The sequence below is a fragment of the Sprattus sprattus genome (assembly GCF_963457725.1).
Source record: "Sprattus sprattus genome assembly, chromosome: 20".
NCBI lineage: Eukaryota > Metazoa > Chordata > Actinopteri > Clupeiformes > Clupeidae > Sprattus > Sprattus sprattus.
Window position 1 is genome coordinate 18,499,177 of NC_137918.1, and position 22,545 is coordinate 18,521,721.

The 22,545-nt window shown below is 46.2% G+C and overlaps 2 protein-coding genes across 2 annotated transcripts in view; one reads left to right on the top strand and one right to left on the bottom strand.

The window, feature by feature from the left end:
* Window positions 1-5,933, top strand: part of lpin2 (lipin 2) — a 23,574-nt gene extending 17,641 nt beyond the window's left edge. The window contains exons 15-20 of the mRNA XM_080858959.1: window positions 659-807; window positions 2,244-2,330; window positions 2,663-2,815; window positions 3,410-3,524; window positions 4,016-4,119; window positions 4,214-5,933. Of these exons, the coding sequence (XP_080715085.1) occupies window positions 659-807; window positions 2,244-2,330; window positions 2,663-2,815; window positions 3,410-3,524; window positions 4,016-4,119; window positions 4,214-4,361 (756 nt within the window). The 3' untranslated portion in view covers window positions 4,362-5,933. The remainder of the gene's footprint in view (window positions 1-658; window positions 808-2,243; window positions 2,331-2,662; window positions 2,816-3,409; window positions 3,525-4,015; window positions 4,120-4,213) is intronic.
* Window positions 5,934-7,407: 1,474 nt separating this feature from the next.
* On the bottom strand, window positions 7,408-20,065 carry emilin2a (elastin microfibril interfacer 2a). Its single transcript, XM_080858687.1, has 9 exons — window positions 19,828-20,065; window positions 19,141-19,266; window positions 16,582-16,769; window positions 14,466-16,379; window positions 9,825-10,340; window positions 9,371-9,418; window positions 9,186-9,236; window positions 8,952-9,092; window positions 7,408-8,300 (listed from the first exon to the last, which is right to left on the bottom strand). The coding sequence occupies exons 1-9, from the start codon at window positions 19,962-19,964 to the stop codon at window positions 7,963-7,965; spliced, it is 3,459 nt and encodes a 1,152-aa protein (XP_080714813.1). The 5' UTR covers window positions 19,965-20,065; the 3' UTR covers window positions 7,408-7,962.
* Window positions 20,066-22,545: the final 2,480 nt, after the last annotated feature.

Below are 22,545 nucleotides of genomic sequence, written 5' to 3' on the forward strand. Positions count from 1 at the left end.
GGTCTTATTAAGCCTCAGGCCGATTGCTGTGCCCTTCCCGCTAAGAGAGAACCGTAGTAGAATTCATTACGAAAATGCCACTCCATAAGTTGTGGTTCGTTATGCAGAGCAGCCAGAGGCGAGACTTTAATGACAGCAGAACAGTCCCACATGAGGGAGCAGCGCCCCCCTCTGGTGGCTGGAGAGCCTGTGAGACTGAGGCGGGCCCCGGCCTCCAGAGCCCCATGACCGTTAGCCTTGGATGGGGCTGACGCAGTTTCATCAAATGACCTATGAGTTGGATGGGCGTTGGAACACTGTGTTCCTAGGGACGATGAAGGGATGAAGGGATGAAGGGTTGGGTTTCACACCATGACTAGCATTTTAATCGACGTCAGTATAAGGGGGAAATTAATATTCAAAAAACTGTTAATTGATCATTTGTGGAGTGTGGTTTTACTCTAAGCATGGTATGGTAATTGGGTTGACTCCTGGCAACATATTTCAGAGACATGATTCATGTGAAGGACAACGACTGATATTAAGGACTAGTCACAGGCCATGTTTGTGTGTCTTTGCATTCACGTGTGTGTTTATCTGTGTGTGTGTGTGTGTGTGTGTGTGTGTGTGTGTGTGTGTGTGTGTGTGTGTGTGTGTGTGTGTGTTGACAAACCCACAGGCCAGTCTGAAATTGAAGGAGGGTCCTAACGATGTGACCTTCAGTATCACCACTCAGTACCAGGGCACATGCCGCTGTGAGGGCACCATCTACCTGTGGAACTGGGATGACAAGGTCATCATCTCCGACATCGATGGCACCATCACCAAGTAAGTTCCACTGTGTCGGCAGTTGTCTGTGGCAGTCAGGTGGTTGTAGTCAATAGTTAGGTAGTCAGGTGTTTGTAATGAGGTAGAAACAGACTGGTGTAATAGTCAGTAGCTTAGTGAATTGGGAAACGCTTAATGAGCTCTTAATTTTGAGCACTTAGACAACTTGCAAGTGTAGGAAACCCTTTTGTGAGTGTATCCACTGTCCTCCTAGTAAGAACCTTTCTTAGATGACCTGCATAACAGGAGTTCATTGAGAGGAAGATGCAGATTTGGGTGTGTCATTGCTGGATGACGCCACATATCGCACCATTCCAACTTTGAAATGTGACCACAGAAGTATTTTAGGGAAAAGCTGCAGAAGGGTTTGGATGCTCGCTGTATAGCAATTGGCATGTGTTGTCAAAGTGACACACTTCAAGTATTTATAAACACGAGCCAGACAATTTCTTGGGAGTGGCAAAAAAACAGCAGGCACAGTGATTCATTTATCCGCTCTCTAGATAGCAGTACACCCATTCAGCTGTCACAGCAGACCAAGCCCAGAGAAGGAATCATTAGTAAAATGCAAACACCAACAATAAAACAACAAAGACGCATGAGCAGCACAAACAGTAGTTTCTCCCCAAATCACATCAAACGTGCATCCAAATTTAAGCCATGTCTTTAAATTTAGTACCACGACCTCATCTTTATTTTTCTTTCCTCCCCACTTTTTTTTTTCTTCTTCTTTTTAAAGAAACTTTCACTCCCTTCAAAGCTGTCTGTAACACATTAGCACAGTAGAAACGCTTCTTTTGGGTATTGGGTGGCCATTTCCAGTAAGGGACATCAAACGCCTAGGCAGAGTGACTGGCGCTTATTATCTGTCTGACCCAGCCAGCCGGTGCCAGTGCAGAGACGGCTGTGATGTGGGACCGGCGGTGAGGGCCGCACAGGGCCGAAGGTGGGTGGGGGTGGGGGGGGGGGGGGTTGCAGTCGCCGGGAAGATGTCGGTGTAACGAGGCAGTTTAATTGTGCCAAGGGAAGGAGATATGCGGTGTTAGCCGGCACTGCGGGGGAAGATGAAACGGCCCCTGCCACGCATAAGGATCCTCATTAGAGGGAGACCGGCCTCACTTAATCCCTGTAAAATGCCGCCGAACAATCCTTGCGCTCGCCTTTTCACATACAACTCCTGACTGCTAATTTAGTGCTCGAGACTGCGGCGCGGTTTCCACATATAACGGTTCGGGTGGGAGTGTGGGCAGGGATTGACTGTGGCCGGTTTGATACTGCTATCAGATTCTGTTACAATCGTGCTTCTACCTACATGGTTACATTTATTTTGGTGTGTGGTGTGTGGTGTGTGGTGTGTGGTGTGTGTGTGTGTGTGTGTGTGTGTGTGTGTGTGTGTGTGTGTGTGTGTGTGTGTCTGTGTGTGTGTTTCCTACCAGGTCTGACGTCTTTGGACAGATCTTGCCACAGCTGGGAAAGGACTGGACTCACCAGGGCATCGCCAAGCTGTACCATTCTGTGGCGGAGTGAGTTGATCTCAGTTAGTCTTTAAACCCGGAAGTCTATTCTCTTCCACACCCACGCAGACCCACACCCTGCTCTCTCATACTGTACTGTATGTCCTAACTGGCATTTCATCAATACACAGCCAAGAGAATCAGCAGATCAGCTAAGATCCTAAAGCACACCTAACCTTTTAGCAGTATTCCAAAAGCACACATAGCATTTTGATTCACCTCTGCCAGCTCCCTTCTCGCCTTCTCAGTGTAAACACCAGAGTTTGTCGTCACGGGGCCAGCGGAACTGAGACTGCCAGTCATAATCTGTATCCCATCTCTCTCTCTCCGTTGCCCTGCAGGAACGGGTACAAGTTCCTGTACTGCTCGGCGCGGGCCATCGGCATGGCGGACATGACGCGCGGGTACCTGCAGTGGGTGAACGACGGGGGCACCATCCTGCCTCGAGGGCCCCTCATGCTCTCCCCCAGCAGCCTCTTCTCAGCCTTCCACAGGCATGAACCACCCTTCCTCCTCAGCACACACACACACACACACACGCACACACGCATGCGCACACACACACACACACACACACACACACACACACACACACTCAAAGACTCTCACACACACATACTCACACACATACACACCACACATGTGCACGCATGCACGCACGCACGCACGCACGCACGCACGCACGCACGCACGCACACACGCACATGCACTCACACACACACACACACACACACACACACACACAAAGACTCTCACACACACACACACACTCACACACACACACACACACACACACACACACAAAAACAAATAACAACCCCCAGGACATACAATTGATTGTCCTTATGTTGATCAGTTCCTCACGCTCCTGCCTCAGCCTTAAAATCAGCCCTCCAAAGACGGCAAATAAAAAAGACAAAATCCTGCCTCCCAAAATTCTGACTTGCGTCCTCAGGAGAGACATTATCTTTCTGCTCACTCAAGGAGCTTTACAAACACCTCAATTCGCCTCAACCCAAAATGGTCTGAAAACAAAAAATGCTTAAGGAACTCGGAGGAAACTAACTGCCTTTCCATTGATCCCGCAGGGAGGTGATCGAGAAGAAGCCTGAGATTTTCAAGATCGAATGCCTTACGGACATCAAGAACCTGTTTCAGCACCATAAGCAGCCCTTCTACGCAGCCTTCGGGAACAGGACCAACGTGAGTGAGACTCTTAGCGTTGATATCCTGTTCTATTCATGAGTGGGTGTTGTGTCTGCATACCACTCCCAAGAGGAGGTGTACTATGTTCTTGGCTGAGGGCTGGGGCTAACAGGAGGGATGAACACCAGAGGGGTTGGCTGCGTAATCCCCCTGAACCCTCACCCTGGTCAGACTGTTGACCCAGCACCAGTGCCTGCGGCCTGCGACCTTCTAGCTCTGCCAATGACGGCAGCCAGAGGGAGTGGAGCGGGCCAGGCAGACAGACAGACAGACAGGCACTGGTGCTCAGCTGAGTTCATAACTGTGGCAGGGTGGAGTGAAGCCTCCCTCATCAGTGGGTGTCTGTGTTCGTAACCATAAAAGCATTCTCTCCCGAGTAACGTCATTCAGTGGGAAAGTTCTGTAGTCACTGGTTTGGGAGGGTGTTGTTGTTGTTGCTGTGTGGTTTCCATGGTTTATGTTATCGCCGTGGTTATTTGTCCCGGCAGGATGTTTTTGCCTACAAGGAGGTGGGAGTGCCGGTGTGCAGGATCTTCACAGTGAATCCCAAGGGTGAACTCATCCAGGAGCAGACCAAAGGCAACAAGTCCTCGTGAGTGACCTTCCATCGTGAGTGCTCTTTGTAGTAACAACAAACTGCTCATCTGCCTGCTAATACTGGTCACCTCTCTCTACCACTGTTTAAGGTACAGCAGGCTGAGTGAACTGGTGGAGCACGTTTTCCCCCTACTGAGCAAAGAACAAAGCTCCGCCTTCATCTTCCCAGAATTCAGCTCCTTCTGCTTCTGGCGACAGCCCCTACCCGACATCGACCACGAAGAACTGCTCTCATAGGCCGCGTGCCGCGTTACCATGACCACACCCAATCCCTGCTGCTCTCAGCACAGAGAGCCACGCCCATTCCATAGCCAAAGCCTCAGAGGAGTCGCTGCTAAGCAAAGGGGGGAACGCAAACTTCACTCATCTGACAGCACGTTTAAGTGGACCCTTGAGATATGTGCTCCGCACTCAAAACCCAGCAGTCATTCATTCACTCGCTCACCCACCAGTAAGAGGCAGTAAGAGCCCGAGCACTGCACGTGGCCCCCCCCGTGTGAAAGCCCCAGGGGCCCCTGGAGGCGGGTCTGGTGGGCACCACGGCGCCACGCCATTAGCAGGCCTTTGGGCAGAGCCTGTAGTGTTATGGCAGCTGACTGGTGTCCCTGGTTCATTGCTCTGTAACTGAACGCTATCACCTAGAACCCGAGTGTGTGGTGTGATTCCGTCTCCGCTGCTAATAAAAAACCCTGGCTGCTGCAGTCCTCTCAGGCACCGCCTGGCCCTGGAGAGCGCAGCTAGGTAGCTAGAGTGTGTGAGCTGGTGGTTCGTGTGTGGATAGTGGTAATTGTAGATAGAGTATTGACTTTCTTTTCTTTTTTTGACAGCAATGGCTTGATTTCCATTTCTTGTGTTCATTTTCATAATGCAGTGTGAATCTGTTCTCACCTGTGTACAGTGCAGCTGAATAGTGAGTGAAAACTAACATAATTGTATTTTGTAAGGAGTGTCAATAAGTTCTCAGAACATATTTTTGAAGGTGAAAAAAAAAAAAAAAAAAAGTTGGCATATATTGTCTTAATTATTGTTTATTTTAATTTATTCATTTTGCATAAACAGTATCCGCTGCCTTTGTGTGTAGTCTGGAAGGAGACGCCGATCCAATGCAGTGTGCTGGTGTCAGTCTGTAAGGCCCCAGGTTAGTGTGTGTGTGTGTGTGTGTTGTGGTGTTTGGGTGTGGGCCACACTGACCAGCTGTGTAATCATTCATCCCCTGGTGTCTGCGGAGCCTTATGCACTGAACAGGCAGCGCCTCCACAGGAACCTCCTCAGAGGGGACTCTGGTGCAGTGAAGCAGGCCCAGCACACTCTCTATGGCCTTCACTCCAGAGCCTGGCTGCTTCACAAGGCCTTACTGAACGCACTTTGACCAGGGGTTGTAAGGAGATGAAATACAGATATTTTTTTGCACTTAGAACATTATGAAGAAGTATGTTGAGCAGCGTGAATAAGACAGAATAAGACTGTGCAGTATTGGCATGACGCTGGAGCTGACGCGCTCGCTACCCCACCCCCACCTGTCGGGTCCAGGCAATGCTGCTTAATTCTCTATCATAGTGTTACTAATACAGACTGGTCCCTTCCTACCCCATTTATAACATCGATTTAGTTGCCAGAACAACACGTCTGCTAGTATACTAAATCTGTCATTCATTTTCTGACGGGATGCCTTGTTCACTGCTGGGCAGATGTTCAGACTTCCAGTACACCCCTGGAGATCCACAAATTCCAGCATGTCTTGTCCTGACCAATATACCAAGATATGCATCTGTGAAGAGCGAAGCTCTGGTGACAGCAGTTGTTGATGTGTGTGTGTGGCGCGTCTGTATTGCTGCTGTTGAGGTTGTCAGGAGGAGGAGGAGGAGGAGGAGGCCGTAGACACGTCTGAAGGGGAAGCAGGGTGTTCACCGCCATCAGGAGAGACACTCAGTAGGGGGCTCCAGTCCTCTACCAGGGGGGGGCGTTTGGCACCAGTGTGTGTGTGTGTGTGTGTGTGTTTCAAGTGTGACTGGAGCACCAGTACTTGATCATCTGAAGGACAAAACAAGATCGGCTCCCAAAGCAATCTGTGCTCAAAGGGATGCCATTTTGTAAGCTCTCGTGACTATTGGCCTGCTTGTATTTTACAGGAATCTGTGCTACGCATAAGTTATTTCTTAAACATCACAAATATATATATATATATATATATGTTATTGTGCTTTCAGTGTATAAATATATATATATATATATATATATACTAAAAGCACAAGATAGTTGAAATATATTTATTGTTTGTGTGTAAAATCCCTATCCTTATTTCATAGAGAATGTAGGCTCTTTAGGTTTGCTTGATCTGTGTGTGTGTGTGTGTGCTTTCTATCATTGCTGTATGTCAGCAGTCTCTGTGTTTGCTGTGTGTAAACAAAACCATCCCATTCTTTCTATGAAAGTAATACCTCTATGTGTGGGACGAACACACTCAACTGGTATGAATCTGAGATATGTGGCATTTTCTACCTTTTAAAATGCCGTTTCTTTTCAGTTTGTGATAAATGCTGAACACAAATTGGTGGTTTTCTTCCCTCATGGTTTTGTCTTGATGCCTTTTTGTGTGCATTTCTTTACATTTTGTCTTCTGTTTGGAGGATGGTTGTCTTTCTGTTCGGATGTAAAAGCTTGCAAGTAACCAGACTTTTAAATGTCTAGGCTTATATTTGATGTATAGAGTATATTGACCAATACTTTGAGTTTGAAGGTTTTATGGAACAACATCTATTAAAAATGTATTCCATCAACATATGCACTGGATTATCTGTCTTTCTTTGAACGAGACTCACTGATTGTCAGACGCAGGTCCTTTGGTTGATTTGGTAATAAATCAGAATTTAAATGGAAGAAGCTTTTTCAGAGCTTTTTTAAAAATAACTATTTTATTGTCATTTCAATTCGTTTTTTGAGAACCAAATGTCAACAGAATGCCTTTGGGACCACTTGCTTCACTGTCTGTGCGTCATTGCACTGATATCAGGCTGTTATACACACCGTCTTTTCCCAACCATTTACCTGGCAGATGAGGCTGTAGTTGCATTACGCTCAGATGACTTCACACCGCCGTAGAAAAGGTCCAAATGGATATGATTTAGTATTCCAAGAAGTGGCCATTTATGGTGTGTGTGTGTGTAAGTGTGTGTGAGTGTGTGTGTGTGGAAATAATGGATCTGATCTCCTTGGGGATTGGGGAAGGGTTAGGGAAATGCCGTCCACACCCTGTTCCTGGAAAGATCACGAAGGAGCCGCTTGCTGTAATTGTGTTTTCTGTAATGGCTTGTGGTTTCGTTTCACTGATCCACAACATACTTTTGCAAGAAATGGTGAATAATTGACAAGGATATTACTTTGGTCGGATGTCCTTTTTCAATCTCTTTTTGCCACACTGTAAAACCATACTTATACAGATATGAAATTGCCTACAACCACAAACTTAATGACTATAATGTGGTCAGAATAGCTCAGATAATGAATTTTACAGTCCAGACATTTAAAATATAGGTTATTTAAGTTGTTAAAATATAATCACACTTTTTACATTGTAAAAATAGGGAGATAAGTGATCTCTAATGAAGAAAAAAAAAAAAACATTTTGGCACACATTCATGTGAAAGCAAAGTAATAAAAACTGAGTGTCAACACAATGTTCAATTTAGGAGGTTGGCTGTATTGACCATTTTGTGAGGCCAAGCTGGATTTATTGCATTGTTCCCAGCCTGATATTGGACTTCAGTCTGATTAGGGAGTTAGACTGAAAAGCCCTGGCCTGATGAACGGGCCTTGGCGGGGTTTTGGCTGTCTGACGGGGCTATCTGCTGGATTGAGGCGAGTAGAGGAAAATGCCGCTGAAGGTGGAGAGGATCTCCCTGGACTCGGAGACGGCCAGCTTTCCAGCGGTTCGCACCACAGCCACACGGTCGCCTTTTCGGAGTGGAAGCACAACGCTGAAGGATGCAGAGCCACCGCACACACATTTGTCCTTGTCTGTGCCCGTCTTAGGGAGGTCGCCCTGCCCGTAGCCAGCTGTCTCCAGCTTCTGCACACTGCGATTGGACACGGAGAGCACCGCCTCCACCCGCTCCCCGCGCTGGGCCGTCAGCACAGCAGTGACTAGGTAACGACCATCCATGGGTACTGTGAATATCCCTGTGGAGTCAGGGGTAGAGCGATTCCTAATTAGAAACAGGTGGTGGACTACTCGATAAAAACATTTAAGCTGTTGATGCTGAACCACAGGTGTGCAGGCATCCCCCCCCCCCCCCGCTCGCCATCCCCTCCGAGCTTGTTTTGATGGGTAAAATATCTCCAAATGTGTTTTTACCATGCCAAGCACGAGGCTGAACACAAGCTGGAATTAATTATCAAAGAGAAGCTTCAAGTGCATTGCTTTTCTTCAGTAAATAGCAGTCCATAAAATGTCCTCCAGCATATGGTCCACACATCAATCAAACAATAAATGTACCACACCGTTAGTGGAATGTGTGTAAAGCTTTGAAGGAGGGAGTGCTATATGTTCAAAATGTATCACTCCGTTAGTAGAATGAGTGAAAAGCTATGCAGGAGGGAGTGCTATATGTTCTACCCCAGAGAAATACAGAGAGCCACAGCAAATATCAAAAAAATAAAAAAAGCCAGCCATCCTATTGAGAGGATGATTAATAATCTCACAGTATGACATTCAACACTTTCACCCTTCAATAGCCCCCTTTATGTTTTCATGCAGTGCTCATAACAGATGCGTAAACAAATGGAAAAATTCCAACATCAGCTGACTGCTCTTCAGAATTCAGAATGTACCTGTGTTCGGGTTGTAGTGACCGCCGTCATTGACCAGCACCCTGTTGAAGCGGACGACGCTGAAGTCCCCTGAGAAAGGCTGGCTGGTGAGGCCAGCAGAGAAGGAGAGAGAGTCTCCAGGAGTGTGGCTCTGTGCAGCAACTGTGATGGCATCAGGAATAAGATGTCAGGTGAACAGTACATTGTGAAGGTTTCTTAAAATTGTGACTGCCTCTGGATTGTGGACAAGCTTACCTGGTGTTACAAATGGAATGTGTGCGGCAGGCTTGTATGGCATCTGAGACACTGCAAAAGAAGTGGATCAAATTAACCTTGGTATTAACTACTTATAGTGTACAATGTACGTATGTAAATTAAGTGACGACGTTGATGCTTGATGTGTTAGAACTGTAAACTCCATTAGCCAGAGTGAAATTTACCTGCTAAGGGATTTGTCTTGAAGGCCACAGGATTTACTGGCTGGAACCCTATGATTGCATGAAATTAATCTTTAGTTACCATTCATCAATATAGCCTCAATAAGTCCCTGCTCTACTAAATCACACATTACCAACCCAGAAATTCTTTCTCATAAAATAATTGCATTTACATTTCTATTTTAAGCAACTTAAATACTGTAACAGCCTGTGAATTGTATTCATGATAACTCATCAGTACATCACTATCATCTGAATCATCATACTTACAGGAAAGTGTTCTTATAGCTTTTATGGGATATATACATTTAATGGGAAATCTCTTTAAGAAGCCCAATGGCTCTACCTCATACTGGACACACACAAGAACATACAGCTTTGAAGTATTCTCTGATGAAGTTTTGCTTGGCATCTATTAGAGGTAGACGTGGATTCTTCCGACGTGTCCATTTCTCACCTGGGGCACCGGCGAATCCTACGACAGGCTTTTGGGAAGTTCCTGAGCTCTGGTCTCTCCTAACGGTCACCCTGCGCTGGTACCCGGGGGGTCCGGCCTGGCCGGTCTCCAGCACGGGTCTGCGGGGCACCGGAGGCTGGTTGGGGTGGAGGGGACTCGATGGCTGCCGCATCGATGGCTGTCGGGGTTGTCCTGGCTGCTGGGGCTGTCGGGGTTGTCCTGGCTGCTGGGGCTGCCTGGGTTGACCTGGCTGCTGGGGCTGCCGCGGCTGACCTGGCTGCTGGGGCTGTCGGGGCTGTCCTGGCTGCTGGGGCTGCCGCGGCTGACCTGGCTGCTGGGGCTGTCGGGGCTGTCCTGGCTGCTGGGGCTGCCGCGGCTGACCTGGCTGCTGGGGTATGGCGGGCTGCCGTGGCTGGATCGGTATGCGCATGGGGATGGTGAAGATCTGATTGATTTGAGGCGGACGCGGAGGGATCTGGATGGAAGGATCCACGGGTCTCTGAGGCCTTAGAGGCACTGCGGAGAGGGAGAGGTGAACAGGATAAACAGCTGAAGCTAAGATGGAGGGGAGTTTGGCAGTCTATTTGGAAAAGCAAGCTGGCAGCAGAGGTAATGGAGCAAAATGAAAACCACTTGAATAAATCCAAAGTCTCCAATAATAAACAAATGTATTTCTTCTACATACATACATAAAAGAATGAAAAAAGAAACCAACCAGTATTTGGGTTTCTGTGTGTCTTATCTTTACAACCAACCTATAAACCTCTCTCTCACTCTCTCTCTCTCTCTCTCTCTCTCTACACCAGATCCACACTTCATTCTCACAAAGGCAGTTCAATTCATATACAGTATTTATACAATATGTTGGTCTAAACAAACCTTGGAAAGTTCTAGGCTCTGCTTTCATCTGCTTCCATTATATCACTCAATAAAACAGGTTTAAAGGCCAGGGTTAAAAAAGAGAGGCTCAGGGCTTTTCATGTGTTGGGTGGAGGATGTGTGTATGGATTCTGTGACTGCGAGAGACAATGACGTCTGAGGAGAAGGAGTCTGACCCTGGGCAGCTCCATGGAGCACATAGCTCAAGCTGATGTAACACCCAGAACACTCGCACACCATCCCGTCGGATTTTTTTCCACCACACTTTCCAGAAACCCAAGCTTTTGCTCAGACGCACGACCAAACCACCAAACACACCTTGAGTGTGCCTATTTAGGCAGCTCGGTTCAGGTCGTTAACAGAGAGTCTCAGAGGGAGTTCAAGCATACCCTCAAATTTTCCTCAGAGGCTTGTGGAGGCTCCACACTCCTCCATCAACCTCAGGTTTTGTAAAATAAAAAAATAAATAATAATAAAAAAAGCTTCTATACACCTTGTGGTTACATTTCCCTAAGATTTGCATCAGTGCTGACAGAAGGCTCACACCATAATCCCCTCTTCACATGCCCTCAGGGTCAGCTGATCATGAATCACAGCACATAACCCTGAGCCACTCCACATATCCAATCAATCTGTGCAAATCAGATGACTTGCACGCATCAACAGCATCTCCAAGGAAGCGGTGGGCCCTACACACTGGTGTATCAAATTAAACACAAACAAAAGGCCCATTGACGTCCTCCCTGGGATTCGGGACTGGTTTCCCACAAGCCCTTGGCCCTGTGTTTTTTTTCTCACAGTGAGTAAGTAAGTAAGTAAGTAAGACTTTATTTATATAGCACATTTCGTACAGGAGTTGCAATTCAAAGTGCTTTACATAAAATCAATAAGAGCAAGCAGCAGGAGCAATAAAATATTGGTCAACATCGTATCAGAACCTGATGTTCCGATAGGCTTAAAATATTAAAATCATAATAAAAGTAATAAAACCCTTCTGCCTGGTATTTAGCGCAGTCGAAACCATAGTGCTGCTCCATAGATTCCGACCTACCCTGTTAAATATTTTCCCTAGCTATGTTTCCCCGGCCAAAGGTGAGTGAGAATGAACCGCACAGAGCCCACAGTGGCGTGTCAGAGCACTGCCGCACACAGATGTGTTGTCTAACCATGACTGAGTCACACGCCTCCCCACAGCCACCACTCCCGCCGCGGAGAGCATCCTTAGGGGACGCCCTGAGCGTCACTACACCCGTGGAGGAGCAGGAAGTAGAGGAAGTCACAAAGCGCTAACAAGGGCCACAGCAGGGGGGGGGGGGGTAGGATTCTCCTGGGGGAACTCTCGTTATCACCCCAACGCCTCATGTAGAGACAGAAATAAGAGACGGAAATAAAAACTTAACATAAAATGTGCAGGTGCATCAACACCTACAAATGTGGGCAGGTGCGAAATGTGGCACCAGGATTACCGGAAAAATACTCTTGATATCACATACCTGACACGAAAATACATCCATTCTTCAAGAATTAATATGCACAACATGAATTATCCTTTAAATAGAATTGCAATTAAACAGACAAAGACACACACACACACACAATCACACACACACAATCACACACACACACGCACGCACGCACGCACGCACGCACGCACGCACGCACGCACGCACGCACGCACGCACACACACACACACACACACACACACACACACACACACACACACACACACACACACACACACACACACACACACACACACGCACACACACGCACACACACGCACACACACACACACACACACACACACAGAGATGCACCCTCTTCCTGTTGGTTAATGAGTGCCATCTTGCTCTTCACTGTAATTGCCGTACGTACGTATGCTTGAGTGAGGAGGAGCCTTGCTTTGGGCCTTGCACACTCTGAGGACTTCCAGATGCGTTCTTGAATCTAAACCTTCAGGCCAAAAACCCAAGAGAAAGTTCACATCCTAATTTTCCACTTTGGAAATCTGTTGAACCCCTCTCCAAGGTGGAGTCCCGAGTCTCTGATATGATCCAGCTAATGTCCTCTGGGGGGTTGTCTGAGTTCAAAATATGCACGTGGACACGGAGACAGAGCGAGGGAGATTCCAATCAGTGGGGAGAAAGGAAAGGAGAGAAGGGGAGAGAGAGTGTGGGAGAGAGGAGGTGAGTAGATAAGGGGTGTTAGAGGAGGAAAAGAAGGATCAAATACCCCACGCGAAAATTCCATTCAGAGGAAACTCAGACCGGTAAAACCACAAGGGTCTAAATGAGAAAGGTCAGCCTAGCATTATTGCAAACCAATCCATAGAACGTGGAAAAGGTTACTAGTGTCCTGCTCTCCAGAGGATGTCAATAATTCAAGACTTAAAGATTAAAATGGACTGTCATTAGCCTGAATGATGAGAATGTTAAATGGAACCTCTAAAGTGGTTACTCTGAAAGGCTTTGTCACTGTAGAGAGAGCAGCTTTCAGTATTGTGCAATGCATCTGGACCACACTCATCAGCCAGAATGAATGAGTAACAGCATAACTATTCAGGGTTTGAGCTCGCTGTGTGCATCGTTACAACACCCTGTCTGTTTCAAGATCCCGAGGCCCCCGTTTAACGGCAAAGACAAACTCAGTCCGGACACAGACCGCAAAGCTTTGACAGTGTTCTCACCACACCCCTGGGAAGAAGGATAAAAAGTTGTTAACTTGTTTCCGTTGGAAACTGTATGTATACAAAACCTTTCAGCCTAACCTGGAGAAGTTCAAAAAGTGGTCTTTACAAATGTTACTCCAATAAGTTACAAAATGTGTCAAAACAAAACAAGACAAAATGAGGAAAACTTTATGGCAAACAGAAAAATTTAGTAAAATTAGTTCTAGGGTCTTACACAGAGGTTTTGAGTGTAAAAACATGTTACTCCCCCCCCCCGGTGTAGACCAGGCTGTGGGGCTTGTGTACATTAAAACGGCTTTAGGAGTTTCAACAGACGAGAGATGTAAACCCCCCACCCTGAGCTGGATGACATCACCGCATGAATGGGAGGCTCCTAGGAAATCTGCGAGCATGTGTGACATCACAGATTACGGTCACAGGTCGAACATCTGCTGATGGGTGTGGGGCCCGACTCCAGCTCCCAGCACAGCGCCCCACCTCCAGGGGCCCCAGCAGTGACTCAGGAGCGTAATGAGGACCAGACCCGCGCACGCTGCTCTGCAAACTCTCCCCATCTCGTGGGCCCACATTATGAACGCTCAGGGAAAGTAGGGCATGATCACCACAGAACCACAGGAGGGCAAATCAATTCACATACAGCCGCCGCGAAAGCCTCCGGGGAGGCTCACGGGATAATTGGATCTCTTCATTGTATGACAATGACCGGAAAGGTCAGTGCGATAGGGATGAGGTGGGGGAAGGGGGGGGGGGGGGTATTGGTCAACATGACCTTATGAATCTTTGTCTGTCACGGCACGTATACTGCAGTGAGCTGCTTTCATCTTCCTCCACTGTCACTGAGTTGACCAACACAACTCATACCTGACTGCCTGATTCCCTAGTCTTTCATCTTGTTGGCCTACAAGAGGGTATCAGGTCCTGGCAACAACAATGCCTAACTATGTAGGTAACTACTGCAATTTCCCCAAGATTCTGATTATATCGTTGGCATCACATAGCCTACCCTCAAGTTGCATTGGTTCAGATTTTTTCGCCTTTCACATACACAAGCCATGTAAGCCACTGCACTAACCTTGTTCTTTAGCCGTGGCGTCTTTGACGATGTGCCTCGCTAGGCTTGACAGCTGCGTTTGGACGTTGTGCAGGGAGCTCTGCAGGTTTCTGATGTCCAGCGTGTGAGCTTTCACAGTGCTGTTTAGCTGCCGGATTGGATCCAACAAGCCGAGCGTGGGTCTCTGCAGACCGTCCTTCGCGCCCGGAACACCGTCCTCCTTTCCACAGATCTTCTCCAGCTTGGACACCCTGCCGTTCAGGTCAGCCACGGCTTCATTCGTGCGGGCCTGGCTGTCGTTACAGCGCCCGAGCTCCGCTGTCATGTGTGAGTTTAGTCTCGCTAACCCGCTCCTCAGTTCCTCTATTTGGTGTCCGCTGGCTCCATTTGTAGTTTCCAGGAGGACGCTGGGGCCCGGTGCTGCTAGAGTTTGCCCTTGTCTACAACAGGTGGAATTTAGACTTTGGTAGTCTTGCTCGATTTTACTCACGGAGTTCTTCAACTCTGCAACAGAGCTCGTCAGATGATCAGCACTGTCCGCGGAGGTGTTGACCTTGTTCTGGAGATCCTGTGCGTTCTTCGTGAGGACCTGATTCCGTACCGACAGCCTATCCAGAGCCCCTTCCAGTTGTCTGATCTTGTCGGCATTTTCGGAGACATCCGTGCTCAGAACCTCCAGATCGTTCTTTGAGCGTCGCACGTCTCTCAGTATTCCATCCAGACCTCCTAGGCCGGGCGTGCAGTCCTTCGTCTGGCATATCCCTCCCACGGCGTTAATCTTATCATCCAAGGTCTGGATCAGGAGCTTGTTAGAGGTGATGTCAGTTTGCAGGGCGTCCATGGAGTCGCCGAACATCCCGGGGAAGGAGTTGTTGCTCATCTCCACCAGCATGGTCGTGAACTGGTCCTCCATGCCATTCAGCCTTTCCTCCATGAGCAGACGGAGGGCTGCCACCTCGTCGGCGATGGTCTTGTTCAGCTTCTCCTCGAGGAACAGGCCAAACACCTCCACGTTCCTCTCGGTCACGTTCATCCTGTCCTCCAGCTCCTCTATGCGCGGGCCAAACACGTCCTCCAGCTGGAGCATGGACAGGTGCTCCAGCTCGTTGTCCATCCGAGCGTTGAGCATGCGGTGCGCGTCTGCCACCCGCTGTATTTCCAGGCGCAGGTCGTTTTGGTTGCCGTCGTTCTGCCGCAGAGCCGACGCGTCTCGGTTGAAGAGGATTGGTCCGTCCGCCGCCACGCCGATGTCCAGACGCAGTGAGCTGATCTCCCTCTTCAGGTCGTCGTGCTTGTTGTCCATCACCTCCGTCAAGGTGGTGTAGATGTTCTGGTGCTCTTCGTGGCATGACTTCTCCACAGACGTAATCCTGTCGTTGATCTTCAGTCGCGTCATTTTGTCTTCGATGTTGTCCATGAGCTCCTTTGTCAGCTTTTCAAACTTTTTGTCGATGTACGACTGCAGCACGTCCAGGTCGGGAGACACACCCCCATCAGGAGGCCCCTGGGACGTGTCCATGAGCATACGTATCTGGTCGCTGTGCCCCGACACGGACACACGCAGTTCCTCCAGGGCTTCATCTTTACTCCTCAGCGCGTCCGTCACACCATCCAGTCTCGCCATCACCTCCTCCATGCCCCTCAGCTCTTCAACATGGCCTCTCACGGCCAGGTGCCCGTCCAGGAGCCCGGGGCTTTCCTCCGTGCCTCCTGACCTGGCGCTGTCTGGAGGCCGCATGTTGTTGAGGAGCGTGATGAGCATCTTGCTGGTGTCCTCCTGCAAGTTGGTGCGCAGGTTGTCACTCATACCTGCCATCGCTGCCTGCAGGTCCTGTACTGCCTGAGATAGCTTCTGGACCTCTCCTTCCAGCAGCCGGGCCTTATCCACACCCGCACGCCTCACGTCATGGGAGGGTACGTCTCTACGTTCTGGTCCTGTGATAAGACATGGATAGAGAGACATGGAAAAGAACGAAAATTAAATGAAAAAATATAAAATAATATAAAATATATATATATATATATACATATATATACAATATATATAAGTTCCCTATTTACAACCTGCAACACTGTCTTTGCCAAAACACTGTCATTACTGATTATGCAGCAACCCTTTTTAAGTTTGTTCGCTTACTTTGAGCATATCTTCGGAAATCAGGTTGAGCTTGCCGGTCAGCTTGAGGCTCCAGAATAGTTTGTCTGTTTGGAGAGCCTTTGACCTCTTTGCAGTCAGGGCCCTGGAAACCTGGACAGCATCTCCATTCAAGCTCAGTGACCGTCTTATACGCAATCCTGTATGTGGGCCGGAATCGGGTGTGGTACCTAAGAGGAAGGAGTGAGAGTTAAGATAAGTGATGTGGGACACAAAACAGAACTACTTGCTGGTTATAAATGTGCTGTATTAATCTCCTAGCCGTGTACCTTCCATGGCCATAATGTTAAATTCTATGTTGAGACATCTTTGTTCAAATATGAAGATCAATGGTTTCAGGCCACATGCTTCATTACTGTTCTGCCTGCTTCTTTGTTCTGCAGTACAAACTATTTAACAAATTGCTATATGCTATGGGGGACCTGTGTAATTTGATTGGTGAACAGTAGTTCACTCATTAAACCATTGTGCAGTGCCCACCATGGTAAGCATGGGCGCATAGATTTAGCTGATTACTGACGTAATTGAGCCTCTGAGAGCTTCTGAGAGTCATCCGTTTAACTTCAGTTACACAGAGCCTTGGCTACAGGTTTCCTCCTTTAACTATAGTAACACAGAGTATTGGCTACATGTTTCCTCCTTTAACTTCAGTAACACAGAGTATTGGCTACATGTTTCCTCCTTTAACTTTAGTAACACAGAGAACTGGCTACATGTTTCCTCCTTTAACTTTAGTAAATCATAGCATTGGCTACATGTTTCCTCCTTTGATCTCAATATTCAGCAAATGATTGTTAACGTAAATGCAGCTGGCGTAAAAGCTTTTTTTTCTCTGGAGATAACATCCGAATGGAGTACTTCACTCATAAGTGGCATAAGCGTGAACTCAAATGATATCACTACAGCTGAATATGTTTTTCTCTATTCATGTCAATCGTACAGGTACTAAAATATTAACATTCTTGTCCGTTGAGGTTACACTCAATTTCCTGAATGTCATCATTTGCTATGCATTGGCCATGATATATTTAAATTCATGATATATTTAAATACCCATAGTGCCAACTGAATTTTTGCCACGGTGATCTGATTATGCTGCCTGAATTGTTGAATATAGCATGTTAAATATTTAATGCAGGACTTATTATAGACATGAAGATCCAGACATGGTATTCATGACCTGTTGATGATGGCCGACCGTGGCAGGCATGTTAACAGAATTATAACACGTTTCTACTGCTGAAGCCAATATGAAATATCAACTGACTTTTTAAAATAGATAGACAGGGATGACAAGTTTTGATGTGTTGCAGTATATCAGATCTGAAAACATGTGTTCCTACTCAATGGGAGTCGTGCCACCCCATTCTCAGAGGAGAACAATATATGGCGTCATTTCCTTAGTGGCAGGCCTCATCTGTCACATCTGTGGATAAGATTAGGTTTGAAAACAACCACCAGTTGGCCATACTTAATCCCTACCAGATATCAGCAAACATTTGTTCAGGAGGCCAATATTTTGAAAGAAACATGACTACACAAGGTTTGGAACTCATCTTATAATAGTAAGCTGTTCTTGATAGAGTTCCAGGCAAAAAATATAAAATTTTCCATTAATACAAATAAAGCCAATTTCTTAGGCAAAACTATTTGTTTCCTTATAAGGCCCTTTCAATAGTTGTACCACTGAGATCATACCCAGAAAAAAAGTATTTATATGCAAAGCCCTGAAAAAAATGGCCTTTTCTTTATTTAATGAATCATACCAAGCTGAACCTTACTAGTGTATCTAAAGCTGTTATACCTCAGCTGACTCCTAAACCAACTAGGAAAGACAGGGGGGAAACAAGAATTACCCTTTAAGCCTTGGGACACTGTAAATCTGGAACAGTAACATTTATTCCGCATTATAAAAGTTAGGATGATTCACTGGCATTCCTTTTGGAAAGAGCACTCCCACTCTGTCATCAACACTAAATAAATCACAACTTTGCATGCCCCCATCCTCTTATTTGTAAGTACATCCTGATGTTTGTTTTCCTCTTTAGGCTCATCTATGGGCCTATGTGCAAAGAATGGCTTAATTAGACCCTACCCTGTGCTCTTCTAATGTCTGTAACTATGTGCAATGCATAGAACCATACAAGCAGAGAAGGCCAATTAATCTAGTTCTAAGAAGTATTAGGCCTTTCCTCTATTAGGCTACCATATGGTTCCAACATACAATGATTGTTCTCTATAAGCAATGTGCATGTGTATTGAATGGCACATATTTCTATTCCACACATTAGCTTGTTTTGCTATTTACCAATTATAATCTGCCTTCGGAACGTCTGATAGCTAGCACTACATCTGATAGGTCAATGGATAACCATCACATTATACCATCCGATTCGAATCGATTGTTGTCCAATCAGTCAATCAGTTGTTACTCTGTAATATCTTTGCCGAGTCCTATGTATTATCAGGCGGTAGGTGACATTTGCATAGTTTGGACGTTACTTTTGCGCCCTCCACCCACTGGTCTCTTGGGGTACTTACATCACTTGTTGCTCACAGTCCGGCTGATGCGGTGGACAGGGCGCCACCCCAGGCTCTTGGATGCTCCCAACGCCTCCCTGGACCGCGCAGCTCACATTCTTTTGCACAATAAAGGCACACCAGTTTCTGTAGAGCGTTCGGAGACAAGGTAAGCATGTGAAAATGTCAAAGGTAAGGAACGTGCAGAAAAAAAAACATTAAATTAACCTGCCATTTCATCGGATTTGCTTGTGTCAGACAATGCTTTTGTTCATCTGTAGTGCACGATGAATCTCTCTAGTCCTGTGCTTTGAGCAAATGTCACATTCCAACATTCCCGTGATGTTATCAGGTCCTCCATTAAAAAGACACATGATAGGTAAACGTGGAGTGTGTCTGGCACAGAACAATGCCTGCCAAATCACTCACTTTAACGGACCATAATTTAAACTGATTTAATGACACTACGGCCGTGACCAATGCATGCAAAAGAAGCAGTCCCACTCCACATGGTGTTATCAAGGGCTTATCTGACTGACCCCCTTGTTTTCTTGAGCCTATGGCGGTGAGGGAGATAATCATCCTATAAATATCACCATCTGAAATGTAACCCAACTGAGCCTCAGAGACAATAATTTGGGTGTGAGCTGTATGTGAGCGTACACAAACATAGAAAATGTTAAAACGAAGAAAATACCCATTACTTACTTATTCCTGTGCCTGTGAACCGCGCCTGAGTACGCGCTGCCCTGAAATAAGCTGGACGGAGATGCATTAATTAAATTAAAGGCTGACATAAAACAGAAGGCAAAGCATTGTATTCCACAGTAAGTGTGTTTTTTCATCTTCGCTAAAAAGAGTTTGAAATAGATCGGAAAAAGTTAAAATGGTAGCCTAATTCACTAATCCAAAAGTAGGAGATTCAAGCGGACACTGAGCCCATCAAAACCGCTTGAAACTCCAACTAACTTTAAGGAAGTTTAGTGGCGCACGAAAACTCTACTGCAGGGGTGCACCCATCTCCCCCTCCCACCTCTTTCTTAAAAAAACCAGTAGGCTAGGTCTTGTAGCAGCCTGTAGTTTAGACTGATTAAACTTTACCCGCCCCCCACTCACAAACACCCCCGCCCCGCCTTGTTGCGAGACATCTGCAGTTATTTTGACTTTCCGATATTCTTGTTACTGTTCATTTTTTCCGGCCATGACAGGTGGTTAATGGTCTGATTACATGGCATTTCAGCATCTAGTGTGTATACTTTTGGTAATCGTCTATTATCTGATGTTGGGCACTGAATGAAGTAATGTCTTCATTGTAATTGTTTTTATTGTAGTCTACCCTACTGGACGCACAATGACTACACTTTAGCTAACAGGGTTAAATAATGACGTGTATCATGCTCAACTTGATTGATTTATTGGGGGATGGAACTGTTACAGACAGGCCTATAGGGTGCAATGGAAGAGATGTCTCAGAAGGGGGAAGCGCAATTTCCTGCGTTTCCGCCATAGCCTACACTGTGGCATCGCCTGTCACTGGACAGAGAGGGGGGTGAGTGAGACACACTTTAAGTTTCTCTGGTTCTCGGCAAGAGGAAATGATTTACAGCCTGACTTAATTTCTCTCAGAGGAGCCTACTCAATGGGACATCTCGACCTATAAATACATTGATTTGCCTGCTAGTCTCAGTTGATGAGGAAAAACAGTCAGACGTGATGAGATAATGTATGACGGCCATGTTATGCAAGTCTCACTACACTGGACCATGGTGTTACACCGATGTTTTTTAGTATTTTTAGTTTTCGGAAAGTGGAAGTATTTCAGAGGGATCCTGTTATTCCAGCTGTCTTATATTTCCATAAGGAGAGGCGAGCAAACCAAGTACGCAATGGGCCTAGATATTGTTCGAAGCTGACAGACAATTCTACGTTTTTATCTCTAAAGATATGTAAGGCAATTAAATATGAATAGTGCACATTATATTTATACATATATTCATATAAAAACCACGCATAGCCAATTATTTCATCAGCCACAGTTATCTCTCAGTCCTTTTGATACTATATTTAGACCATGGAGCGCCATTTGTATTAATCTTTAGTTCTTTAGGGCAAAACCAAACCTTGTTCTTGTATTCATTAATTTGGGGGATGTGAAGAATCTCACGTAATTAATTCTACTTCGGTGTCCGAAGAAATCTTCGGTTGAAGCACACGTCTGCCCTAACTCTGTGCGGTATAAAGCCAGTAGAGGGCAGTGAAGCTTCATGAAAATATAGGCCTGTTGCCAAAGGTGCGCGGCGCCGGCGCCTCCGATGACGCGGGTTTATCACGCACATTGGCGTGAGAAAGGGATTATTCTGAAGCAGAGCAGGGGAACGGAACACATCTGCAATATCATATGGTGGCATTCATTTGTATACATCAGAGCAATTTTTTCAATTTGTCTCGTCATTGTCTACAGTGGCACTGACCTAGGCATTCTCATTCGGCGTTTGTCAATGCCTTCAATGTGAATTGTTTTTTTTTTTTCAATTCCTAACGCGCAAATATATGAAAAATGGAAACCAAGGGAATCTTTCTGTGTGCATATTATTTTCAAACACTTCATTCGGTAGCACATGATTGATTTTCAACTGTGCTAACTGTGTTATGAATTCCTCTGGAGTTGACTGTTTGCACAAAGCTGTATGGAGCTAGCTGGAAGTGGATTTTGTTTAACCTAGCAGACACATTGAAATGAAAATACGTTTTCAAACAATTAGATCCTTGCCAGATAGGGCATAAGATGCAGAATTTCACACCTGCAGTGACACCGGTTGTGAAGTTTCATGCACGCAATCCTGAGGTAGTCTTTCTAGCGTATTAATATCAACTCCGCTCTTGTTGGCTTACAGTTTCAACATAAAACACGCACACAACACATTTTCCATGTTGCACATGCTTATGGTTTTCTTACATGGATGGTGTGTTCAGCATGTTGCGGCCAATATTAACTATTAAACTAATTCACAATCAGAAGTCAGACAAAGGACGCATTGTTCAAAATGGATTTACTGTAGGTAAGTTAGGCCTACAGTAAAGAGATGCATGCCGGATATTACATCTGCCCTTAAACATCCCGCCAAGACAATTTAAACCAACATTAAACACCACCCATCTTTGCTTCATTGGCTGACTTAGCCAGCCAATTAACATGACCTCCTCATCTGACCCCAACCAAATCAAAAGATGTCCCTGGCACCTTATACCACACCCATTTTCTAGGTAAAACCCCCTCAACATCGTATTGTGTGTGTGTGTGTGTGTGTGTGTGTGACTAACCCCTGAAATGAATTATCCTAAATTACTTCTTACTCATTAAATAATTCCTACAAGCACCCCCAGCTGTTCTGGTAACTTTCCATCGCATGGCATTGACACAGTCAG